Consider the following 20,324-nt stretch of genomic DNA (forward strand, 5'->3'; position numbering starts at 1 on the left):
CAAAAGCCATTTTATTCGTTGCTTTATGGATGGATATTTCAGTACTTTAAGGCAGCTAAGTAATTTAAAGTGTTTTAAGCTATTCTATTATAAACTCCTTTGGAACTCCATCTCTAAAGTTCATTTTAGCATATTAAAAAAGTACACAACACATAGAAGTGCTTGTTTTTGGTAACACATTGGGAAGAACTACTTCCTATGCAGAATGTAACCAGAATGCTACAGTGTATAGTAAGGAAAATTGGATTTAGAGAGTGGTTTATATTAAATAAGTCTAGGATATACTACTTAAAAAAATTTTTTTTTTAATGTGTACTTATTTTTGAAAGAGAGAGAAAAAGACACAGAGTATGAGTGGTGAAGGGGCAGAGAGAGAGAGAGAGAGGGAGGGAGACAGAATCTGAAGCAGGCTCCAGGTTCCGAGCTGTCAGCGCAGAGCCTGATGCGGGGCTCGAACCCATGAACTGTGAGATCATGACCTGAACTGAAGTCAGACTCTCACCCAGGTGCCCCTAGGATATACTACTTTCAAACAACAAATAGCAGGAAGAACAGAAGAAAAAGGGTGTTGAGCAAAATAAGATGTTTTTCTTCTCAACCAATAGTATTTAGTGAGGGTTGTAAACATTGGAAATATATACTAATTACTGGAATTAATAGCTGCTTTCCTGACAACTGGTAGAACCAGCTCTTAGTTCTATTTTTTCTAAATTAAATAAGAACATTAAAGTTTATTAAATAATAACCTATTTAAGGTTATTCTCATTCCTTACATCAGGGGAGATGCTCTGGAGCAGTGGGGCGGAGAATTTGCAAATGGGTAACAAAGTCCCAGAGATGGCTGTAAACCCACAAACCGGTTCATCATTCTGATTCCAAGAGGATTGGAAATAATAATTGTAAGAGAAGAAATGGAAAAACCGTAGTAGCCTTACTCTCACTCATTAGAAACCTTACTTCCAAGAGCTAGAAAATGCCTCAGTTCAAAGATCAGAGGTATTAAATATACTTGTTTGCAGGCCACAACGCAAGAGTAGAACCTGTTTTCTCACTTCCAACTTCATACTGTTTGTGCCACTCCAGGTGCCTTTTTTGTTGAATAAAGTGGACACTTAGGAAGTGCCTTTCGGGCTGCCTTCTAGGAATACAGAGAATTAGCCTGCGTGGCTCCAAGTCTTTGTGGTTGGCAGAAATAAGATGCATAGAAATACAGATAAAGGGAGGCCATTTGTGCCTGATGTTGTGGAAGACTGTAAGCAGTGCTTGGAGAGGAAGAATGCTGTCAGCTGGAATGTGTGTTTTTCAAGGAAAAGTTGAAAGAAATTTACCATACTGGCATGACTGTAAAGGAAAGATTGAACGATACCAGTTTTTAATTTACATATATCTCTTTCTGAGAGAATAGCTACTTATCTTTCAATTTCGTTTATTTAGGATGCGTAATAAAAATACTAATGATTTACACACAGAGAACTACTCAAGTCAAGAAACACTAAAGAATATAATAAGGAAGATAGAACCTAAGAAAGAATGTAGAGTGTCCCAATCAAGACAATTTCCAATCCGTCGTCTTAGGGCAAAGGACATCTAATTGTTTCTTGGTTTTGGTTTTTTCCTAATAATAAAGCTTTTCCAGGCTGTCCTAAAATCTTCATGATTGTCTTGTAATTTATGATGAATTCTCACTCAAATGCAGTAACTCTGGCCGTATCTAAGTAATAGTATTTAGTAGATAAACCTAAAATTTTTTTGTTTGAGAAGAAACTTTTTCTATACTTCATTATTACCATTTAATTAAAAAAATTTTTATTACAGTCATTACTTGAAATGTGTTATGAATCATTATACAGAACCATTCTACCATTTACATTTCCACAATTCATCACTGTTAAATTATTTATCTTTTTTTTTTAAGTTTACTTATTTATTTTGAGAGAGACAGAGACAGTGCGAGTGGGGGAGAGAGAGGGAATCCCAAGCAGGCTCTGAGCTGTTAGCACAGAGCCCGACATGGGGCATGAACTCAGAAAACCGTGAGATTATGACTTGAGCTTGAAACCAAGAGTTGGGTGCTTAACCGACTGATCCACCGAGGTGCACCTCGTTACTGTTTTTTATTTTTTTTTTTTTTAATTTTTTTTTCAATGTTTATTTATTTTTGGGACAGAGAGAGACAGAGCATGAACGGGGGAGGGGCAGAGAGAGAGGGAGACACAGAATTGGAAACAGGCTCCAGGCTCCGAGCCATCAGCCCAGAGCCCGACTCGGGGCTCGAACTCACGGACCGCGAGATCGTGACCTGGCTGAAGTCGGACGCTTAACCGACTGCGCCACCCAGGCGCCCCTCGTTACTGTTTTTTAAACCATCTCTGAAGGTACTGCAGACTGTATTTGAGATATAATAGAGCCATATTTGCATTCAGTTACTGCTTCAGCAAATATCAAAGTGAAATCCCACCTTGAAAAGATAAACCATAAAAAAAAAAGTAGAGTGATTTCATTCATTCTGAATATTTATCAAGCACTTAGTGTGTACTAGGCCCTATTGTAGGTGCTGTGGATAGAGTACTGAACAGATAAGGTCTCTGCTGTCATGGAGCTTACATTTTTTGAGGAAAGAAAATAATAAAATTAACATAATAAAGATCATTTTATTTTTTAAGTGTTTGGGAGGAGGTGAGCATGATAGTGTGATAAAAGCAGTTGGGAGCAGGGGCGTTTGTTTTATGTATACATTGTATACAAATAGGTGTCAAGCTTTAATTCTGTCATTGACTTAGAATGTGACCTTCAGAAAGTCATTTTAACTTCTCAATTTCCTTAGGTTTCTAATTTCTAGAATGGAAGGAAATAATCCCTAATTTAATTTTCTGAGACTTTTTTGGCAAGTTTTTTTTTTCATTTTAATTAAAGTGTAGTGTACATGTAGTAATGTGCATGTCTCTTAGATACAAAGCTTAATGAATTGTTACTAAGTGAATTTATTCCTGTGGTTACCCAGAGCAAGGTACAGAACATTACCTCCACTCAGGGAACCTCCCTTATGTCCCTTCCCAGTCTTTTTTTCACCCCAAATGTGACTCTGATGTGTATCTTCATTAGAGTTTAATCTTACTTTTTTGAGAGAGCCCGCATGTGGGTGTGCACACCAACGGGGGGGGGGGGGGGGGGGGGGGGGCGGGTGGAGCAAAGGAAGAGGTGGGGAGAGAATCTTAAGAATCTTAAGAATCTCCATGCTGGGCATGGAGCCTGATGCCGGGCTCAGTCTCATGACTGTGAGATTGTGACCTGAGCTGAAATCAGGAGTTGGACTCTTAACCACTTGAGCCACCCAGGCACCCCTAGTCTTTTAAATTTTTAACAGCTTTGTTGAGATATGATGTAGAATGCCACAAAATTAATGATTTAAAGTATATAGTTTAATGGTTTTTAGTGTATTCAGAGCTGTGCAGCTGACCCCATAATTCTAGAACAGTCACCCCGAAGAGACCCCGTACCCATTAGCAGTCCATCAGATTTCTTTCCCCAGCCTTCCCTCCCCCAGTGCTCATCTACTTTTTTGCTCTGTAGACTTGTGGGTTCTGGTCATTTCATCTGAATGGAAAAGTGCAGAATGTGGTCTTCGGTAACGGTCTTTCATGGAGCATAATGTTTTTGAGGTTCACCCATGTTGTAGCTTGTATCAGGCATTCATTCTTTTTTACAGCTGAATGATAATCATTGTATGGGTATCCTCCGTTTTACTTATTCATTAGTTGGTGAACATTTGGGTTGTTTCCACCATTTGGCTGTTGTGAATATGTTGCTGTGAACATCTGTTTACTGGTTATTGTGTATTCGTATGTTTTCATTTGAGTGTAAAGTTGGGAGTTAGAGTAATGGGTCATGTGTAAGTTCACGTTGAACTTTTTGATGAACTGCCGAACTGGTGTCTAAAACGACTATACCTGTCGCATTCCCGCTGGCAACGTGTGGTTTGTACGATCCATAGCCTCACCAACACTTGCTGATGTCAGTCTTTTGGATTATGGTCATCCTTGTGCACTTGAAGTGCTCCTGTGGTTTTGATTTGCATTTTCTGAATGGCTAATGAAGTTGAGCATCTTTGTATAGGTTTATTGGCCATTTATATATCTTTTTTGGAAAAAGGTATTTTCAAATTTCCCATTTTTCAACTGTGTTGTCTTTTTGTTGTTGAGGTGTTAGAGTTTTTTATATAGCTCAGTACAGATGTCTTATGACCTACCAGGTACAGGATTTGCAGATGATTTCTCCTGTTCTGTGGATTATCTTCATTTTGATGCAGGTGTTCTTTTAAGCCCAATGATTTTAAATTTGGATGAAGTCCAGCTTATATATTTTTCCTTTTTTGCTTGTGCTTTTGGTCTTAGGCTTAAGAATAGTGTTGCCCGTTTTGAATTTTATATAAATTCACGTAGTTGGCTTCTTTTTCTCAAATCTTATGCCTATAGGTGTGGTTTATTCTTTTACGCGGCTGCGTAATATTCTGTTGCATGTGTATCACACAATTTATCCATTCTCCTGGTGGTAGGAGACATTTGAGGCTTTTCCATTTTGGGGCTGTTGTGAAATAAGGCTGCTGTGAACATTCTTAAACATGGCATTTGTGTATGAATTTGGAGGAGGTGTGTGCCCCTGGGAGTGGAATTGCTGGATCAGGATCACTGCCACAGTTTATCAGAGATCCTGCCATCATTTCCCAAAGGGGCTGTATCCGTGTTCGTTCCTTCCAGTGGTGAATGGAAGTTCTTTGGCTCTGCATCTTCATTACTTTAATGACTTGTTATTGTCAGTGCTTCTTTTTGTGTTTTTTGTTTAGTCATGATGGTGAGCATAGTGAGTCCAGGACATTTTCTTGATGACTGATAATTTGATTTGGAGCACTTTTGCAAATGTTTATAGCTATCTGTGAAGTGTGTTTTCATGTCTTTTGCTTAAAAAATTGTTTTTAATTGATCTATACTTCTTTTCATGAATTTTTAAAAGAAAAATCTCTCCATTGTTTACCTTTTTTCTCTCTTAATAGTGTCTTTTTTTTTTTTTTAATTTTTTTTCAACTTTTATTTATTTTTGGGACAGAGAGAGACAGAGCATGAACGGGGGAAGGGCAGAGAGAGAGGGAGACACAGAATCGGAAACAGGCTCCAGGCTCTGAGCCATCAGCCCAGAGCCTGACGCGGGGCTCGAACTCACGGACCGCGAGATCGTGACCTGGCTGAAGTCGGACGCTTAACCGACTGCGCCACCCAGGCGCCCCTCTTAATAGTGTCTTTTAATGAAGAGAGGTTTTTCATTTTAAGTTCCATTTATCACTCTTTTACTTATAGCTGTGAATGTATTATTTTTCACGCTTTACTTTTTTTTTAATTAATTTTTTTAGTGTTCTTATTTATTTTTGAGAGACAGAGCATGAGCAGGGGAGGGGCAGAGAGGGAGACACAGAATCTGAGCAGGTCCAGGCTCCAAGCTGTCAGCACAGAGCCCGACGCGGGGCTTGACCTCACAGAACGCGAGATCATGACCTGAGCTGAAGTCGGACGCTTTATTGACTGAGCCACCCAGGTGCCCCGATACTGCTTTACTTTTCACACGTAGGTTCACATTCCATACATACGTAACCAGTTTTGTAGGAGTCAAGGTTTATTTTCTCCCCAAAGTATTTCCAGTTGACCCAGACCCATTTGCTACAAAGACTGTCCTTTTCCCCATTGGGCTACAGCCATCACCTTTGTCACCAGTCCAGAAGATGGTATGTGTATGGATCTGCTTCTGGACTGTGCTGTTCCACTTACCTGTTTCTCTATTGCCAGTGCCACACTGTTCAGTTACCGGTTGTATCTAGAAAAACTTGAAACTGACATGTCTCAGAGATGAGTAATAGGTGTACAGCCAAGTGCATGCTCATGTACAGTAGGAAGCACGTTGCAAAGACAAGGGCAGCTCCTGGGCTTCCAGATTACTTATATTTTAAACGATCTTTTATGACATTATTTGTTAACGTTAATTGTTAATGGCATTAATTGTTACACATTGCATACTTTTATAAATCATCCTGAAGTTGAGAAAAGGAGAATAATGACTTGGAAACAAGTTACCATAGGGAACCATTTAGTTTATAACAGGACAAACTACAGCTCCAGCAGTTTATTCTCTGCCAGGACTGGACTGCTCGGTGTGAGTTAGCAGTGCCGGTGTTCTGCGTATTTCACAGTGTAGACCCTCTCCTCCTGTGGTGGTGGTGGTGCCAGAGGCACCACTGGGATCCTTCCTCGGTTGGTAGTCTTCTCTCTCTGTTGTATTAACTGTACTTCTCCTTTTTTCCCATGTTCTTTGGCTTCCTTTTCTAGTTATTCATAACCCTCTTCTGAATAGAGCGCGTCTGGAAGGGCAGTTCTGGAGATGGGTAGTCCAAGACAGGAAGATCATGAGCTGTTGGGATGTTTTTGCTGCAGACTTCTGTGGGTTGAGGATGTGATTAACGGTGGCTCCCTAACTCTGATTTATCCTCCAAGCTGGCATTTATTTCTGGCTTTTCTGATGGGTCCTCCCCTGACGTCTACAAGTCTAGGCGTTTCAAATTTTCTTTCCTTAACCTTTACTCTGAGCCACACACAGGAGGAGCTTCACATGCTCTTTTGTAGCTTTACTGGTGGTTTGGTGGTCATAAATATTTTACCTTTTGGGGGGATGGCACTTAATGCATGATTCTGGTGTCTCAAGGTTTTGCCGAAGTAAAATTAGTAGTATATCTGGGTCCCTGTCAAAGATCTCCTGAATTTTAGTTTCTGTTTCTCTGTGGAGGGGCTGTGGATTGTGGACCTAAATGTTGAAGGGAGAATGAAATTTCTAGAAGATAGCAAAGGACAATATTTTCATAATCATAAAGAAAAGATTGATAACGAGCTTGCATAATTGTAGAAGGGACTCTGGCCTTCGCCGTCCCTGCGGAGGATCTGTAAGGTGCCCGCAGCTCTGCTTCTGCATTATTGTCAGTGCTCCTCTGAGCTCGGCATCTTTTTTCGTGCCTTGCGGCTGCTTCATCTCTCCTAAATAAGCAGTATTTATCATACTTATGTCAACATCTTTGTTTGCGGACTCCAATATCTGGATAATCTTTGGGCCTCTACAGTAGTCTGTTTTTCTTTTAGGGGTTTTACGGGCATTGGTGGGGGTCCTTTGGTCCCAGCTTCCTCATGTGCTTGGTAATTTTCGTTGCATGCCCAACACTGAGTATGAAACATTAGGGAGGCTTAGGATGAAGTTATTTTCTTTTAGAGAGGATTCGATTTTCTTTTGACAGGCACACTGTGTGCAGATTGCCTTGGTGGAGTTGAGCGGGATTTCAGACGTTGTTAAGGCTGGCCTTCTCCTGTTGTTGCCCTCACTGCCATATCTCGGGGGTATCTTCTGAAAGACTGCTTATTTTCTAGGGCCCTTGTATCTTAGAGGGCCCTGAACTCCAGCCTTTGACTCCTGGCTGCAAGAGAGTGTCGATCTTTTTGCTCCACTCTTCAGCCTACTACAGCTGGGTTGTTGTTTTTTTTTGCTTCTTTTCCTTGTTTTATACCCCATATGTGTATCTTTTAAGAGTTGGCAAACATCTTGAGGGGAAATAACATGATTATTTATTTCCTTATTTTTGAGAGAGACTGGGGGCTGGGGGGAGGGGAGAGGATGCCAAGTGGGACACCTACTGCCAGTACAGAGCCCAATGTGGTGTTTGAACCCACAAACTGTGAGATCATGACCTGAGCTGAAGCCAAGAGCAGGACATTTAACCAACTGAGCCACCCAGGTGCCCCAATAGCGTGCAGATTTTAGAGCTTACTCTTCTACTCAGGCTCTTGGCCTCTCAAACCTTGGATGCCTTCGTGGCCCCAAAGTTTAAATCTGTATCTGCTAAGTCTGGTTCATTACTACAGGCCTCAGGCTGCTGCATTCCACTCCACCTTTGTTCCACTCTACTGGGAGTATTAAATACCTATGTTTTGTTTGTTTCTTTGTTTTGTTTTTGTTTTTTTGCATACAAAATAAGCAAATACTTAAAACTATATTCTTGTTCCTTCTTTCTTACATAAAATGGAGTATACGGCATACGTCTTGGTGCACCTTGCCGTTTTCAATTAATATACTTTTATTTTTAAATTTTTTTCTCAGTATTTATTTTTAGATCAACAGAGCACAAGTGGGGGAGGGACAGAGAGAGAGGGAGACACAGAATCTGAAGCAGGCTCTAGGCTCTGAGTTGTCAGCACAGAGCCTGATGCAGGGCTCGAACTCATGAAGCCGTGAGATCATGACCTGAGCCAAAACTGAGAGTTGGACGTTTAACCGACTGAGCCACCCAGGCGCCCCTCATCTTCTAAAACAAGCCATATTCTTTGATACCCTCTTCCCATATGCCGGACCTCAAAAATTGTAGGTTTTAGATGTTTATGAACCAGAGAGGCAAAATATTGATACTGTTTACCTTTCTGAGCTAATCCTTCTCTAAAGGTATCCTAATGGGACCCACCGTTTTGGAGGCACGTCTCTTTTATAGAAATAGAAATAACCTAATTTTTGGGTTTGTAAACTTTTCTGTAAAGGGTCAGATAGTACTACCTCAGGCTTTCCACGTCACACAGTCTCTTTTGCGACCATCAGCCCTGCTCTTGCAGAATGAAAGCAGTCCTGTGCTGTATGTAAACATGTGAGGGTGTTGTATACCTTAGTGAATGAGGGTATGGTTCCAGTAAAACTTTATTTATAAAAATAAGAAATTGGGTTAGTGGGCCATAGTTTTCCAATCTCTGTTCTAACTCATTTAACTGGGGAGGGAAGAAAGAAAGCATTTCAAAACCTTCCTTTCTAGGGGTGTGCCTGGGTGGCTCAGTCGGTTGTGTCTGACTCTTGAGTTTGGCTCAGGTCGTGATCCCAAGGTCATGGGATAGAGATCCCCACATTGGCCTCCGAGCTGAGCATCAAGCCTGCTTAAGATTCTCTCTCCCCCACTGCCCCCCTGCCCTTCTTCCCTGTTCCTGCTCTTGCCCTTCCTAAAATTTATTAAAAAAAAAAAAAAAAACCTTCCTTTCTAAAAGAAAGTAGATTTGAAGCTTTCTACTTATTTTCAACATTTAAAATAATTTACACTTTTGTATAATTCTTAATAGATCACAAAACAACCATTGCCTTGTCTACCGTTCTTCAAAATCTTTATTGCAAAAAACTGATAGAAAATAATGAATATTGTAAGTTGTAATTATGAATAGAAAATAATGAATATTGTAATGAATATTGTAAAGTTTAAAATTTAACTTTACAACCTGCACTTAATTTTCTTTCTTCTTTCATAGTACAGAAGGAATTTTTCTGTAGTTATTTGTTTGCTTGTTTAGATGAAAAAGCCGTGAGTTTTGTGGGCTTTATTTTATATAAATATTAGTCAACTAGATGGAAAGAATGATTTTAAGAAAAGTTTGATAGGTTAGTTTGATGTCCCAGTTTTAAAAGGCAGATCCTAAAATGAATAATCCTAGAATTTAGTTGTGGTAACACCCAGTTTTGTATACATTTTATCTTTATAATAGCTGCATACAATTTTTACATTATTTTATTGAAAATTTAAACTTTGACCAGAGTTATTTTTCTTGTTGACCATCTCAAAACTTCCCAAGTCTTAACTGCGATTACCTAAATTAATTCCGACCAAGACCAAAAAAGTTAACAATGGTAAGGAGAAGTGTGTATGTAACAGTTAGCTTTCAGACCTCATGACCTAGATTTTTAGTTTTTCTTCCTTTCTAAAATACACAGAAAGGGAGACATTCTTTGTAGGACATTGCGGTCTCTTAATAGATGGCATTCATTTGTCTTCTGTCACAACATGTCCTTGTTATTAAACAAGAGTTGTTAGAATAATATTTAAAATTAGTACTTTTACACTTAAAAATTTTTGGATTTGTGCTGGTAGTATTTTCCTTTTTCATTCAACACATCAAATAAAAGAGAATTAACTTTATGGTCTGTACACTTAAAGATTAAAATTCATGTTATTTATCTCCAAATATTATTTTGTCTCATGCCCAAAAAATGGGTATGTACCAGTTACTGAGAATTTTTAGTAATTCATATAATTCACATCAGAATTCCTATTTTAAATCAGTAATTACTGTTTTCAGTCTTAATGTTTTGGGTTTACTTATCTGATACTTAGTTTAGATAAGCAGAAAGTTATGTAAGTTTGAAAGTGTATTGTTTTATAGAGTTCTGAAACAGATGGCAAAATATTTAGATCAAAACTTTGGAGATACTAGTTTTTTAAAAATAAAGATGTGCTTCTAGCTTTATGACATAACTTGAATTGCAAAAAGTTTTCATTTCTTCAGGTTTTTTAATTGTGAGTACTAAAGAAAATTACTAGGCTTTTGCCAAGTTAAAATCAAAGTACGTATGTTCATTTCCAGATGTGCTAATTTTTAGAAACTGTACAAATTAGATTCTTTGCCATCATTTCGGCTTCTTTTGATAATGCGAATAATTAGAATTAACCATTGTTTCGTGGGGGGTGTACAATTTGGCAGAACTAGAAGAACAGACTCGAAAAGCTCTAGAACTGGACCAGGAGCGAAAACGAGCGAAGGAAGAAGCAGAAAGGCTTGAAAAGGAGCGCCGAGCTGCTGAAGAGGCCAAGTCCGCTATAGCAAAACAAGCTGCCGACCAGATGAAGAATCAGGAGCAACTGGTCAGGAACCTCAGCTCTTTCTCAGAGAAAAAGGAAAATTTAGACAGAAGCATAGAGCAAACCTTGTACAACTAAGCACATTAGAGATCTTCTGGAAAGCACACCAAAGATATAAGTAGTGTCTAATAGCAAAGTTTGGAAATAAATCTAAACATTTAATTTCTGCCTTAAAACAAATAAACAAAAACTAAAAATAAGACCATAAAAGATAAATGGAGCCTGTTGCTAACAAAAGATTTCTGATTCACTTAAACTTTGCCTAAACCACTGGTGTGTTTTACTTTAGATAAATTGACAGTACGTTCTGATTCCTTCTTATAACCGTGGGCTGTACTTATTGGGGTCTTCATGTTGGTTTGTGTAGTGGACTTAGATATATTAAGTGGGCATGACATTTAAAAGATCCTGGAATTAAATATTGGTTCAGACATTCACTTGCTATGTGTCCTATGGGTCTTTCTGAGCCTCAGATTCTGCCCTTTGAAAACAGAAATAATGTCACCAGATAGGATTGTTGGGGAATCACATGACATTATTTGATAGCATGCTCTTCAAACTATAAAGCATTATATAAATTTTTTCTTTGTAGGCTTTAGCAAATACTTTATTGATCAAAGTTTACAAATAGCTCTGGAGTTACACATTCTGAGTTCCTGCTACTGGAAGACGAATAACTACTTGCCTATAATGAAACCATTTTTACTTTATCTCCTTACTAGTTCATTATACTACAAATAAGATATTTATGATCTTAAATATACCTTTTTAAAAAAAAATTTTTTTTAATGAAAGACCATCAAAGAGGAACATAATACAGCCCAAGCATGTACTTTAAAGCTTTGTTGACATAATATAAATTTTTGAAAATACATATTTTTAGTATTGGTAATTATATTGTGTATTTTAGGCAGCAGAACTTGCTGAATTCACTGCCAAGATTGCACTTCTAGAAGAAGCCAAGAAGAAAAAGGAAGAGGAAGCTACTGAGTGGCAGCACAAGGTGATCGTTGGTTTCTTCCCTCAGTATCATTTGTTGAATATCTACTTTGTACCCAGTAGTATGCTGAGTTTATAGAGATGAATACTGTCACGATTGAGAGGGAGAAAGATACCTGTGTGTATGAATGTGTTTGTATCGTACTAATTACTGATCTGTCGACGCAAGCTCAGTATTTGGGAGCACAGAAGAGGTGATTAATTTCTGTGGGCATGAGGCAGGCTTGGGGAAAACCCTTAGAAGTTTAAGTTGCATCGTGAACTTCAATTTTGGGAGTGGTTAGAGACTGTAGACAGAGGGGCTGAATGAGTACAGGAAGTTTGCAAGCACATGCTGGATTTGAGGGGCAACCAGTAAGCAAGCAGTGCTTTCGAGCATCGGTTCAGAAATCTTGTGAGATGTGGTTGGGACATTAGAGAGGAAATTAAGTTGTGAAGGGCTTTAATTTTAAATCAATGGCAAGATGATAAGGAGTGTCTGTAGACATTTGACTTTGAAGATCTCAAAACAGGATTATAACATGATTAAGTATGGTGTTATAAAAATAATGTGGCCGTCGGTGTGGAAGCTGGCTTGGTCCAAGAGGTGGGATTACTTGAGAGTCAAGAGGAGCAGAGGTTGCTGAGAGACATCTTGGGGTAGACTCAAAAGGGCATGGCAACCAAATCGTGGATATAAAGTGGAATTAGAAGGATGCAGCGACGATGATACATTCTGAGGTACCTAGTATAAGTTCCTAAGTAGATGAAGCCCCTGTTGAAATAGTGCACAAGTGAAAAATCAGAGCTTACTCCACACTTTAAATAAAGGTTAACTTTTAAATGCAACCATAATAATTTTTTTACCCAAAGGCCTTCTACAGTATGTGTGAATGTTTCACCCTTAAATTTTCTTGGTAGCAGTTTAAATTTCACAGGGAAATTTTGATACATTGAAAATTATGTGTATGTGTGTATATATAACTCTCAAATATGATAGAACTCTGTTAACCTGTTACACTCTTTTATTAGAATTTCACAGAGACACATAAACTTCTTTAAAAAAAGAAAGAAAAAACAATAAAAACAACAACAAAAAAAGGGGTGCCTCAGTGGCTCAGTCAGTGAAGTGTCTGACTTCAGCTCAGGTCATGATCTCATAGTTTGTGAGTTCGAGCTCCGCATTGGGCTGTGCGCTCCGCCAGTAAGGAGCTCACTTTGGATCCTCTGTCTCATTCACTCTCTGCCCCTCACCCGCTTGTGCACTCTCTCGCATGCGCACTCTGTGTGTGTGTGTGTGTGTGTGTGTGTGTGTGTGTGTGTGTGTGTCTTTGTCTCTCAGAAATAAACATTTAAAATAAATAAAGGAGCACGAGCACCTGGGTGACTCAGTCGGTTACGCCTCAGACTTCGGCTTAGGTTGTGATCTCAGTTTCATGAGTTTGAGCCCCAAATCGGCCTCTGTGCTGGCCGCTCAGAGCTTGCGTGGGATTCTCTCTCTCTGTCTACACCTTCCCAACTCACACTGTCTCTGTTTCTCTCAAAATAAATAAGCTTTAATAGTATATAAATAAAAATAAATAAAAACGTAAATAAATGAAAATGACACCACAGAGGTAAATCCTCTGAACTATAGATACGAGGAAATGACACAAAAGAAAAACTATATTCCCACAAACCAGGATCACTCTTTTAACACCTTAGTGCAGATCTTTCCACGACCTTTTCCTGTTTGCGTGTGTGCATACATACGCATTTATATGTTTAGAGTGAGGTCGTCCTGCACACACGCTTCCATTTTAGTCACTTTTCATCTCATCTGTATTAGACTGTATTCATAAAAATTTTTTAATTCAGATATAATAGACATATAACATTATATTAGTTTCAGGTGTAAACTTCATTATTTGATACTGTGTGTATGGTGAAATGAGCTAACACCTGTTGCCATACATAGTTAGAGTTTTTCTTCTTGTCCTGAAAACTTTTAAGGTTTACTCTTAGCAACTTTCAAATGTACAGTATTATTAACTGTAGTGTCCATGCTGTTTGTACGTTATATCCCCATGGCTTCTTTATCTTACAGCTGGGAGTTTGTACTTTTTAATCCTCTTCTCCCATTTGCTCACTCCCCACCGTCCCCATCACCCCCAATTTTTGGTAACCAGGAATTTGTTCTCGTTTTTTGTTGGTTTAATTTTTTTCTTTTTTATTTTTTTATTTTTTTATTTTTTTTAATTTTTTTTTCAACGTTTATTTATTTTTGGGACAGAGAGAGACAGAGCATGAATGGGGGAGGGGCAGAGAGAGAGGGAGACACAGAATCGGAAACAGGCTCCAGGCTCCGAGCCATCAGCCCAGAGCCTGACGCGGGGCTCGAACTCCCGGACCGCGAGATCGTGACCTGGCTGAAGTCGGACGCTTAACCGACTGCGCCACCCAGGCGCCCCTTTTTTTTAGATTCCACATATAAATGAGATCATATGGTATTTGTCTTTCTCTGACTTATTTCACTTAGTGTAGTGCCCTCAAGTTCCATCCATGTTGATACAGCAAGATTTTCTTCTTTTTTGTGGCTGAATAGTACTCGTATGTGTGTGTGTACACAACACTTTCCTTACCCATTCATTCATCCATTGATGGGTGTTTAGCTTGCTTCGTATCCTGGCTATTGTAAATAAGGCTGCACTGAACCTGGTGGTATATATATCTTTTTGAGTTAGTGTTTTCGTTTTTGGGGTATGAATACCTACAAGTGGAATTGCTGGATCATATGGTAGTTGTATTTTTAATTTTTTGAAGAAAAGCTTCTTCAAACTTGTGTACCGTTTTCCCTAATAGCTGCACCAACTTACATAGTCACCAATAGTGCACACAGTATCCCTTTTCTCCACATCCTTGACAACACTTGCAATTTCTTCCCTTTTCGATAATAGCCATTTTGAGTGGTGTGAGGTGATAGCTCGTTAGTTACGATTTGCATTTCTGTTACGATTAGTGACGTTGAGTACCGTTTCATGGACCTTGTTGGCCATCTGTATGTCTTCTCTGGAAAAAATGTCTATTCAGATCCTCTCCCCAGTTTGTAATCAGATTGTTTTATAACTACCGAGTTGTATGAATTCTTTATATATTTTGGATATAAGATTTGTCAGTATTTTCTCCCATTCAGTAGGTTGCCGTTTCATTTTTTTTTTGATGGTTTCTTTTGCTCTATAGAAGCTTTTTAATTTGATGTAGTGCCACTTGTTTATTTTTTGCTTTTGCTGTCAAATCCAAAAAATCATTGCCAAGACCATTGTCAAGGAGTTGCTCCCTGTGTTTTCTTCTGGGAGTTTGATGGTTTTAGGTCTTATTTTCAAGTTTGTGATCATTTTGAGTAGATACTGTGTATGCTATAAGATAGTGGCCTAGTTTCATTCTTTTGTGTGTATCTCTCCAGTTTTCCCAGTACCAGTTATTGAAGGGGACTGTCCTTTCCCCATTGGATGTTCTTGGCTGCTTTGCTCCAAATTAATTGATCATATTTGTATGGGTTTATTTCTGGGTTTATATATAGAATATATTTCTATATTCACAGTTGACCCAAAATCTTGTATAGCTGATTTGCCAGGCCAGTGTCCAAATTAGCACCTTGCATTACATAGGTTTGCTCTCAGTCTCTTTTAAAGTAGGACATTCCTTTGTTTGATACTGAATTATTGGAAGGACCTGCAGATTGTCCCTTCTCCTTTGTGTGTCCTTATGGTGCCATTCATTTGTCCTTTTATCATCAATATTTCCTGTATACTGGAAGATAGACCTGAAATCTTGAAGGATTCATCCTAAGAAGTTTTTGGCTACAGTGCCTCATAGGTGAGAGACCTCCATATAATTTATCACCCAAATTAGAACATTTTTTAGAGTGAAAGGTGTTCTTATTAGTAATTACACCAGGACAACAGTGTGAAGCAGGATTTTTCCAGGCACAGCAACACGGTTTACCACCCAAATAATTGCTGATGTTGGATACCTCCTGTTGTGTCATCTCAGAAGACACTTAATATCTAGTTAACCTACCATCAGTGATATTAACTGGTCACTAAACAAGCTGATTCCTCCTTTGACTGGGTTATGTGCTCCCTCTTGTGGCTAAAATGTGATCTCTTGGATGTGACATTCTTTGGCATTAGGCTGATGCCATTTCTCATCAAATATTTGCATAACAGATTTAGCAATATTTGATTATGCTTGCTAGAGTTAACAATTTTATTAGTTTTTACATAAAAACTAGGGCATTCTTGCCCCCTGGCATTCCTTTATAAAAGTAGAGCTTTCATCCGTAAGGCTTATTTTCGTTACCCTGAAAGATAGCTTCTGTTAGGAAAGAGAGATAACTTGATTCTCTTCATTACCAGTTTTCAAATGAAGTTGCTGATAAATTTATTGTTAACGTTCAGGCTTTTGCAGCCCAGGAAGACTTGGAAAAGACCAAAGAAGAGTTAAAAACTGTGATGTCTGCACCCCCTCCACCTCCACCACCGCCAGTCATTCCTCCAACAGAAAATGAACACGATGAGCATGATGAGAATAATGCAGAGGCTAGCGCAGAATTATCAAACGACGGGGTGCTGAACCACAGGAGTGAGGAGGAACGTATAACGGAAACACAAAAAAATGAGCGTGTTAAAAAACAACTCCAGGTATTTCAAATTGACAGTTGTGTGTACATGTATAGTACAGTGAGCATTTTCCCCATTTAATAAAATACAAACTTACTAAAAAGGAACATTCCAGTTTTTTTTAAGCTTTTGCCCTTAGCTGGCCTTGTGATTGGTTTGTGATTGCTTGGCCTGTAGTCACAGTGCTTGATTTCTTCCATTGTAGCAAATGTGTTAGTTTTGGGTAATTAGGCCTTAAGTGGTAAGTTATTTTTTAATTACAGCTTGACTCCACGCTAAAAGGTAGAAAGTGTTTTGATGTTATCTTTAAAAGACAGATGAATTTAGTTTTTCGCCAGTAAAGTATACATTAAAAGCCATATAATTTAATAGATTACCTTTATGACACTACATACTCTGAACTATTTGTTCAGGTTTCATAGTACCAAAAGGTAGGTTTATTAAAAGCCCATAATTAGATCAGAGTAGGAAATCTTAATTTGATTTGACCTTTTTTCCCCGATAAGTTCTCTGATTTTTTTAATTGGCGAAATCTTTAAATATTAATAAAGAAAAGAAAATGAAGTGATAATTGCAATAAATATATTAAGACTTTGGAGAAAGGTTCTCTAATGGCCTAGATTTTAGATCTTAAAATAACATCCTATACTGTCTTCATTGAACCTTTTGTAAGTGATTTCAAAATCTCTATTGTATAGAGAAAGTTAAGGGATTTTGGAATAATCTACAGAGGCGTTGTGGTTGTTGAGTGTAGAAGTGAAAGACAGTGGGTATTTCTCCCTAACTACTACCTCTACTATCACCAAAATAGAGCAAATTTACATACTTCATATTTTTTATTTTTATTTTTTAAATTTATACACTTTAAAGAAATTATGTGACAATGTAAATTCTAATATGCAAAAACGTCAAATTTGTTGTATGTGTATTTTTGTCTTTAAACCTTTTTTATAAGCTTTTTAAACTTTAAGAAGAATATAATAGTCATTGTTTTTATTTTTTAAACATAGGCGCTGAGTTCAGAATTAGCCCAGGCCAGAGATGAAACCAAGAAAACACAAAATGATGTTCTTCACGCTGAGAACGTGAAAGCAGGCCGTGATAAGTACAAGACTCTTCGGCAGATCCGACAGGGCAACACAAAGCAGCGCATCGATGAGTTTGAAGCAATGTGAGAGCTGTTATTTTGCATACATGTTCTTCATAAGCTGAACCACCAACAGAGAAAAGCAGGCCTTTGCAGATGTGATGGAATGCACCCCACCTTGCCAAAGCACTTACACCAGTTGACTGTGGTGGCTAAAAGACATGCTTGAGGGAGCCCTTCTGCATTAAGGCAGTGTGATGTCATGCTTGATTTTCTTTTCCTTTTGGGCCAGGGAATGGAGAACAGTGTTCCATCGCCTCCTTTCACATTTTCAGTTTCCATTTTTTTTTTCTGTTGAAGATTAACACTAATTATCATGTCTGACAAATGTGTATGTGTGATGTAAGCACTTTGTACATTTCAAAGGATGATGGTGACTTAATGAGTGTTTGGGTAGAGCACTCTGTTTTCTTTGGACCCTTCCATAGTTGACCTGTGTGTATTTCCACATTCTGTCTCAGATTTCCTCGGCGTGCCCTTATCATATCTTGCCATGCCGCTAGCCATAATTCTGCCATCGTATAGATCATTGGCAGTGGTCAAAATGAAGGTAGGCGACAGGGTGGACAGTCTTTGATAATTGTGTAGAAGACAGCTATGAATCATGAAAAGGATTAGAATATCTAATAGTGTAGTATGCAGCTGGTGGTTAATGTTTTTAAAATCCCAGTTTGCTTACATTATTGGATATTCAGTATTTGCTTAATTAGTCATCTTTGACAGCTGAATGGATTGGTGTTTCATCACCTGCCATTCTTTGGTTTTCTTTGCCTACCGTTGACAAAGGTGTAGACAGCAGGTGGTAGTACCCTAGGAGAGTTTATTGATGAAACACTACCTGCAAATACTAATTGTCTCCAAAAGATTTAAAAAGTCTGTTCTTTCAAAGATTGATTTAGACAAACAGATGTTTAATTAAAAAAATACGTTTTTTGATCATTGATTATACTCATTCAAAAAGCCGTGGACCTTTCTGGAAGAGCAGCGTATGAAAACATCAGTCCCAGAGAGGGGACAGTAATACTACCTCACTACTACACCTGTGATGACTGGTCGCTCCAACACAGCGGAGTATGTAAGTGTGTTCTCCAACACGCACCAGTACTTCCAGTCATGAAGGAGTATTTCTGAGATTTCCTTTTCCTTCAGAATATCTTAGAGTGCTACTTTTTTTTAACTGCCTTGTCATTGAGCTGAATTGTGGGACTCTGATTTATATGAAAATTGTAAGCTCTTGATGGTATACTATCTTCTTGGAGGGGTGTTCTGTGTCTGAGGGAGTGTGTGTGTGTGCGTGTGTGTGCGCGCGCGCGCAAGAGAGAGAGAGAGATTTTCCCTTGTAGCATATGAATGTCTGTACCTTCATTTCTTGATATAATTGTTACATAATCATTTTAGCAGATTTGGTTTCTAAATCATTGTGCTTATTTTTTTGTTCTCTAACTAAAAATACTTAAATTTGGTTTGTTAATCCTATTTTAGAAATTATAATTTTAGGTTATATTAAGTTCAATTATGTCTTAAGAAGAAGAAATCTTTCCAGTTTGAAAGATGTTCTAATATTCACATGTTCTAACATTTTCTTTATTGTGAAACATCTAGACTTGGAGATAAGGAAAGCCTTGTTTTCTCTGTGTGGTTCAGCTACTTTTCATGTGGTATTATGCACTCAAATTTACATTTATCTATTAAAATTGCCATTTTGTTAAGCATTTTTCATGCACAGTAGATTCAAGTTGTGTCTGAAAATATCTCTTGTGCTTTTTTTGATTTTGCTGACTTGAAAAGGATTAATCTGGGCAGACATATGAGAAGGAAAGGTTGCATTTAATATATTTTTGGACTTTGTAGGACAAGAGATAACTGGTTGATAACCTTGACGTGACTGTTGTGTGGTGGTTGTGCACATGCTTCAAAACACTGTGGAAGAGAGTGTTTCTGCTCGAGCACATTCGCGGGATAGGTGGTGAACTCGTCATGCTCCAAGGCGTGCGTGCTCGCTTTTCCAAAGTAGCAAAGCAGTTGCCATAATAGGTGAAAACTTGGATTTCCACTGGATTTTCATTAATTTTCTACATTTTGAATTGTGTGCACTATCACTGCTGCATCAGTTTGCTATCAGTGTTGAAAAATTACCAGTTATATTTGCTGTTTATAATCTATTTGTAGATTAGGATTAAAATGGATTTAATCCATTTTTAAAGCTGTGTGAATTTTTCTAAACAGGAAACAACTATTTGCAATATGAGTTTTCATAGTGATTAAGCCAGTTATGACTTTTATTATTAGCAGTTGAGAGCACATGCTCATATAGCAATGTAAAAATATATTAATGAGTATTTGGTAAATTCCAGCAGGTTTTACCATTAGCATAATTCTTTGTTGTACATTTAAGCTACAGTTACATCTATAATTTTGGATAACATTCATTGGTTAACAATAAAGTGACAAAAGCTCATGCCTTCAAGGTCCACTGTTGTTATTTAACATGGATTTTTTTGCATATTTCTCAGAATCATAATCTTTATTAGACCCACAAATCATCACATCTTAAAAATGAGAAGTGGATAGGGTAAATTTTCAAAGTCCTCACAGATTTATCTTTCCCCTGAATTGTACCTCTTTTGGTATGGAAGTAATAGTGATTGTTAATTCTCTGAAAAATCATTAAATCGACTCTCTCGATAACAAAATCATTTAGGATTTTTAATTATTGCTTTAATTGTATATTGATAATTTCTGTTTCCTAACGAAGATACAGTTTCATTGCCATTGATCTTGCTATAAAAATGCTAAT

The 20,324-nt window shown here is 38.0% G+C and overlaps 1 protein-coding gene across 2 annotated transcripts in view; it reads left to right on the forward strand.

The window, feature by feature from the left end:
* RDX (radixin) overlaps window positions 1–20,324 on the forward strand; it is a 95,766-nt gene that overhangs the window by 47,606 nt on the left and 27,836 nt on the right. For both annotated transcript variants that reach the window (XM_086679172.1, XM_086679173.1), the window contains exons 11-14: window positions 10,584–10,744; window positions 11,652–11,744; window positions 16,159–16,401; window positions 17,391–17,551. In XM_086679172.1, coding sequence (XP_086535298.1) covers window positions 10,584–10,744; window positions 11,652–11,744; window positions 16,159–16,401; window positions 17,391–17,551 — 658 coding nt within the window. The remainder of the gene's footprint in view (window positions 1–10,583; window positions 10,745–11,651; window positions 11,745–16,158; window positions 16,402–17,390; window positions 17,552–20,324) is intronic.

The sequence above is a fragment of the Puma concolor genome, chromosome D1, assembly GCF_028749965.1.
Source record: "Puma concolor isolate L17-30 chromosome D1, mPumCon1.1.hap2, whole genome shotgun sequence".
Lineage (NCBI taxonomy): Eukaryota > Metazoa > Chordata > Mammalia > Carnivora > Felidae > Puma > Puma concolor.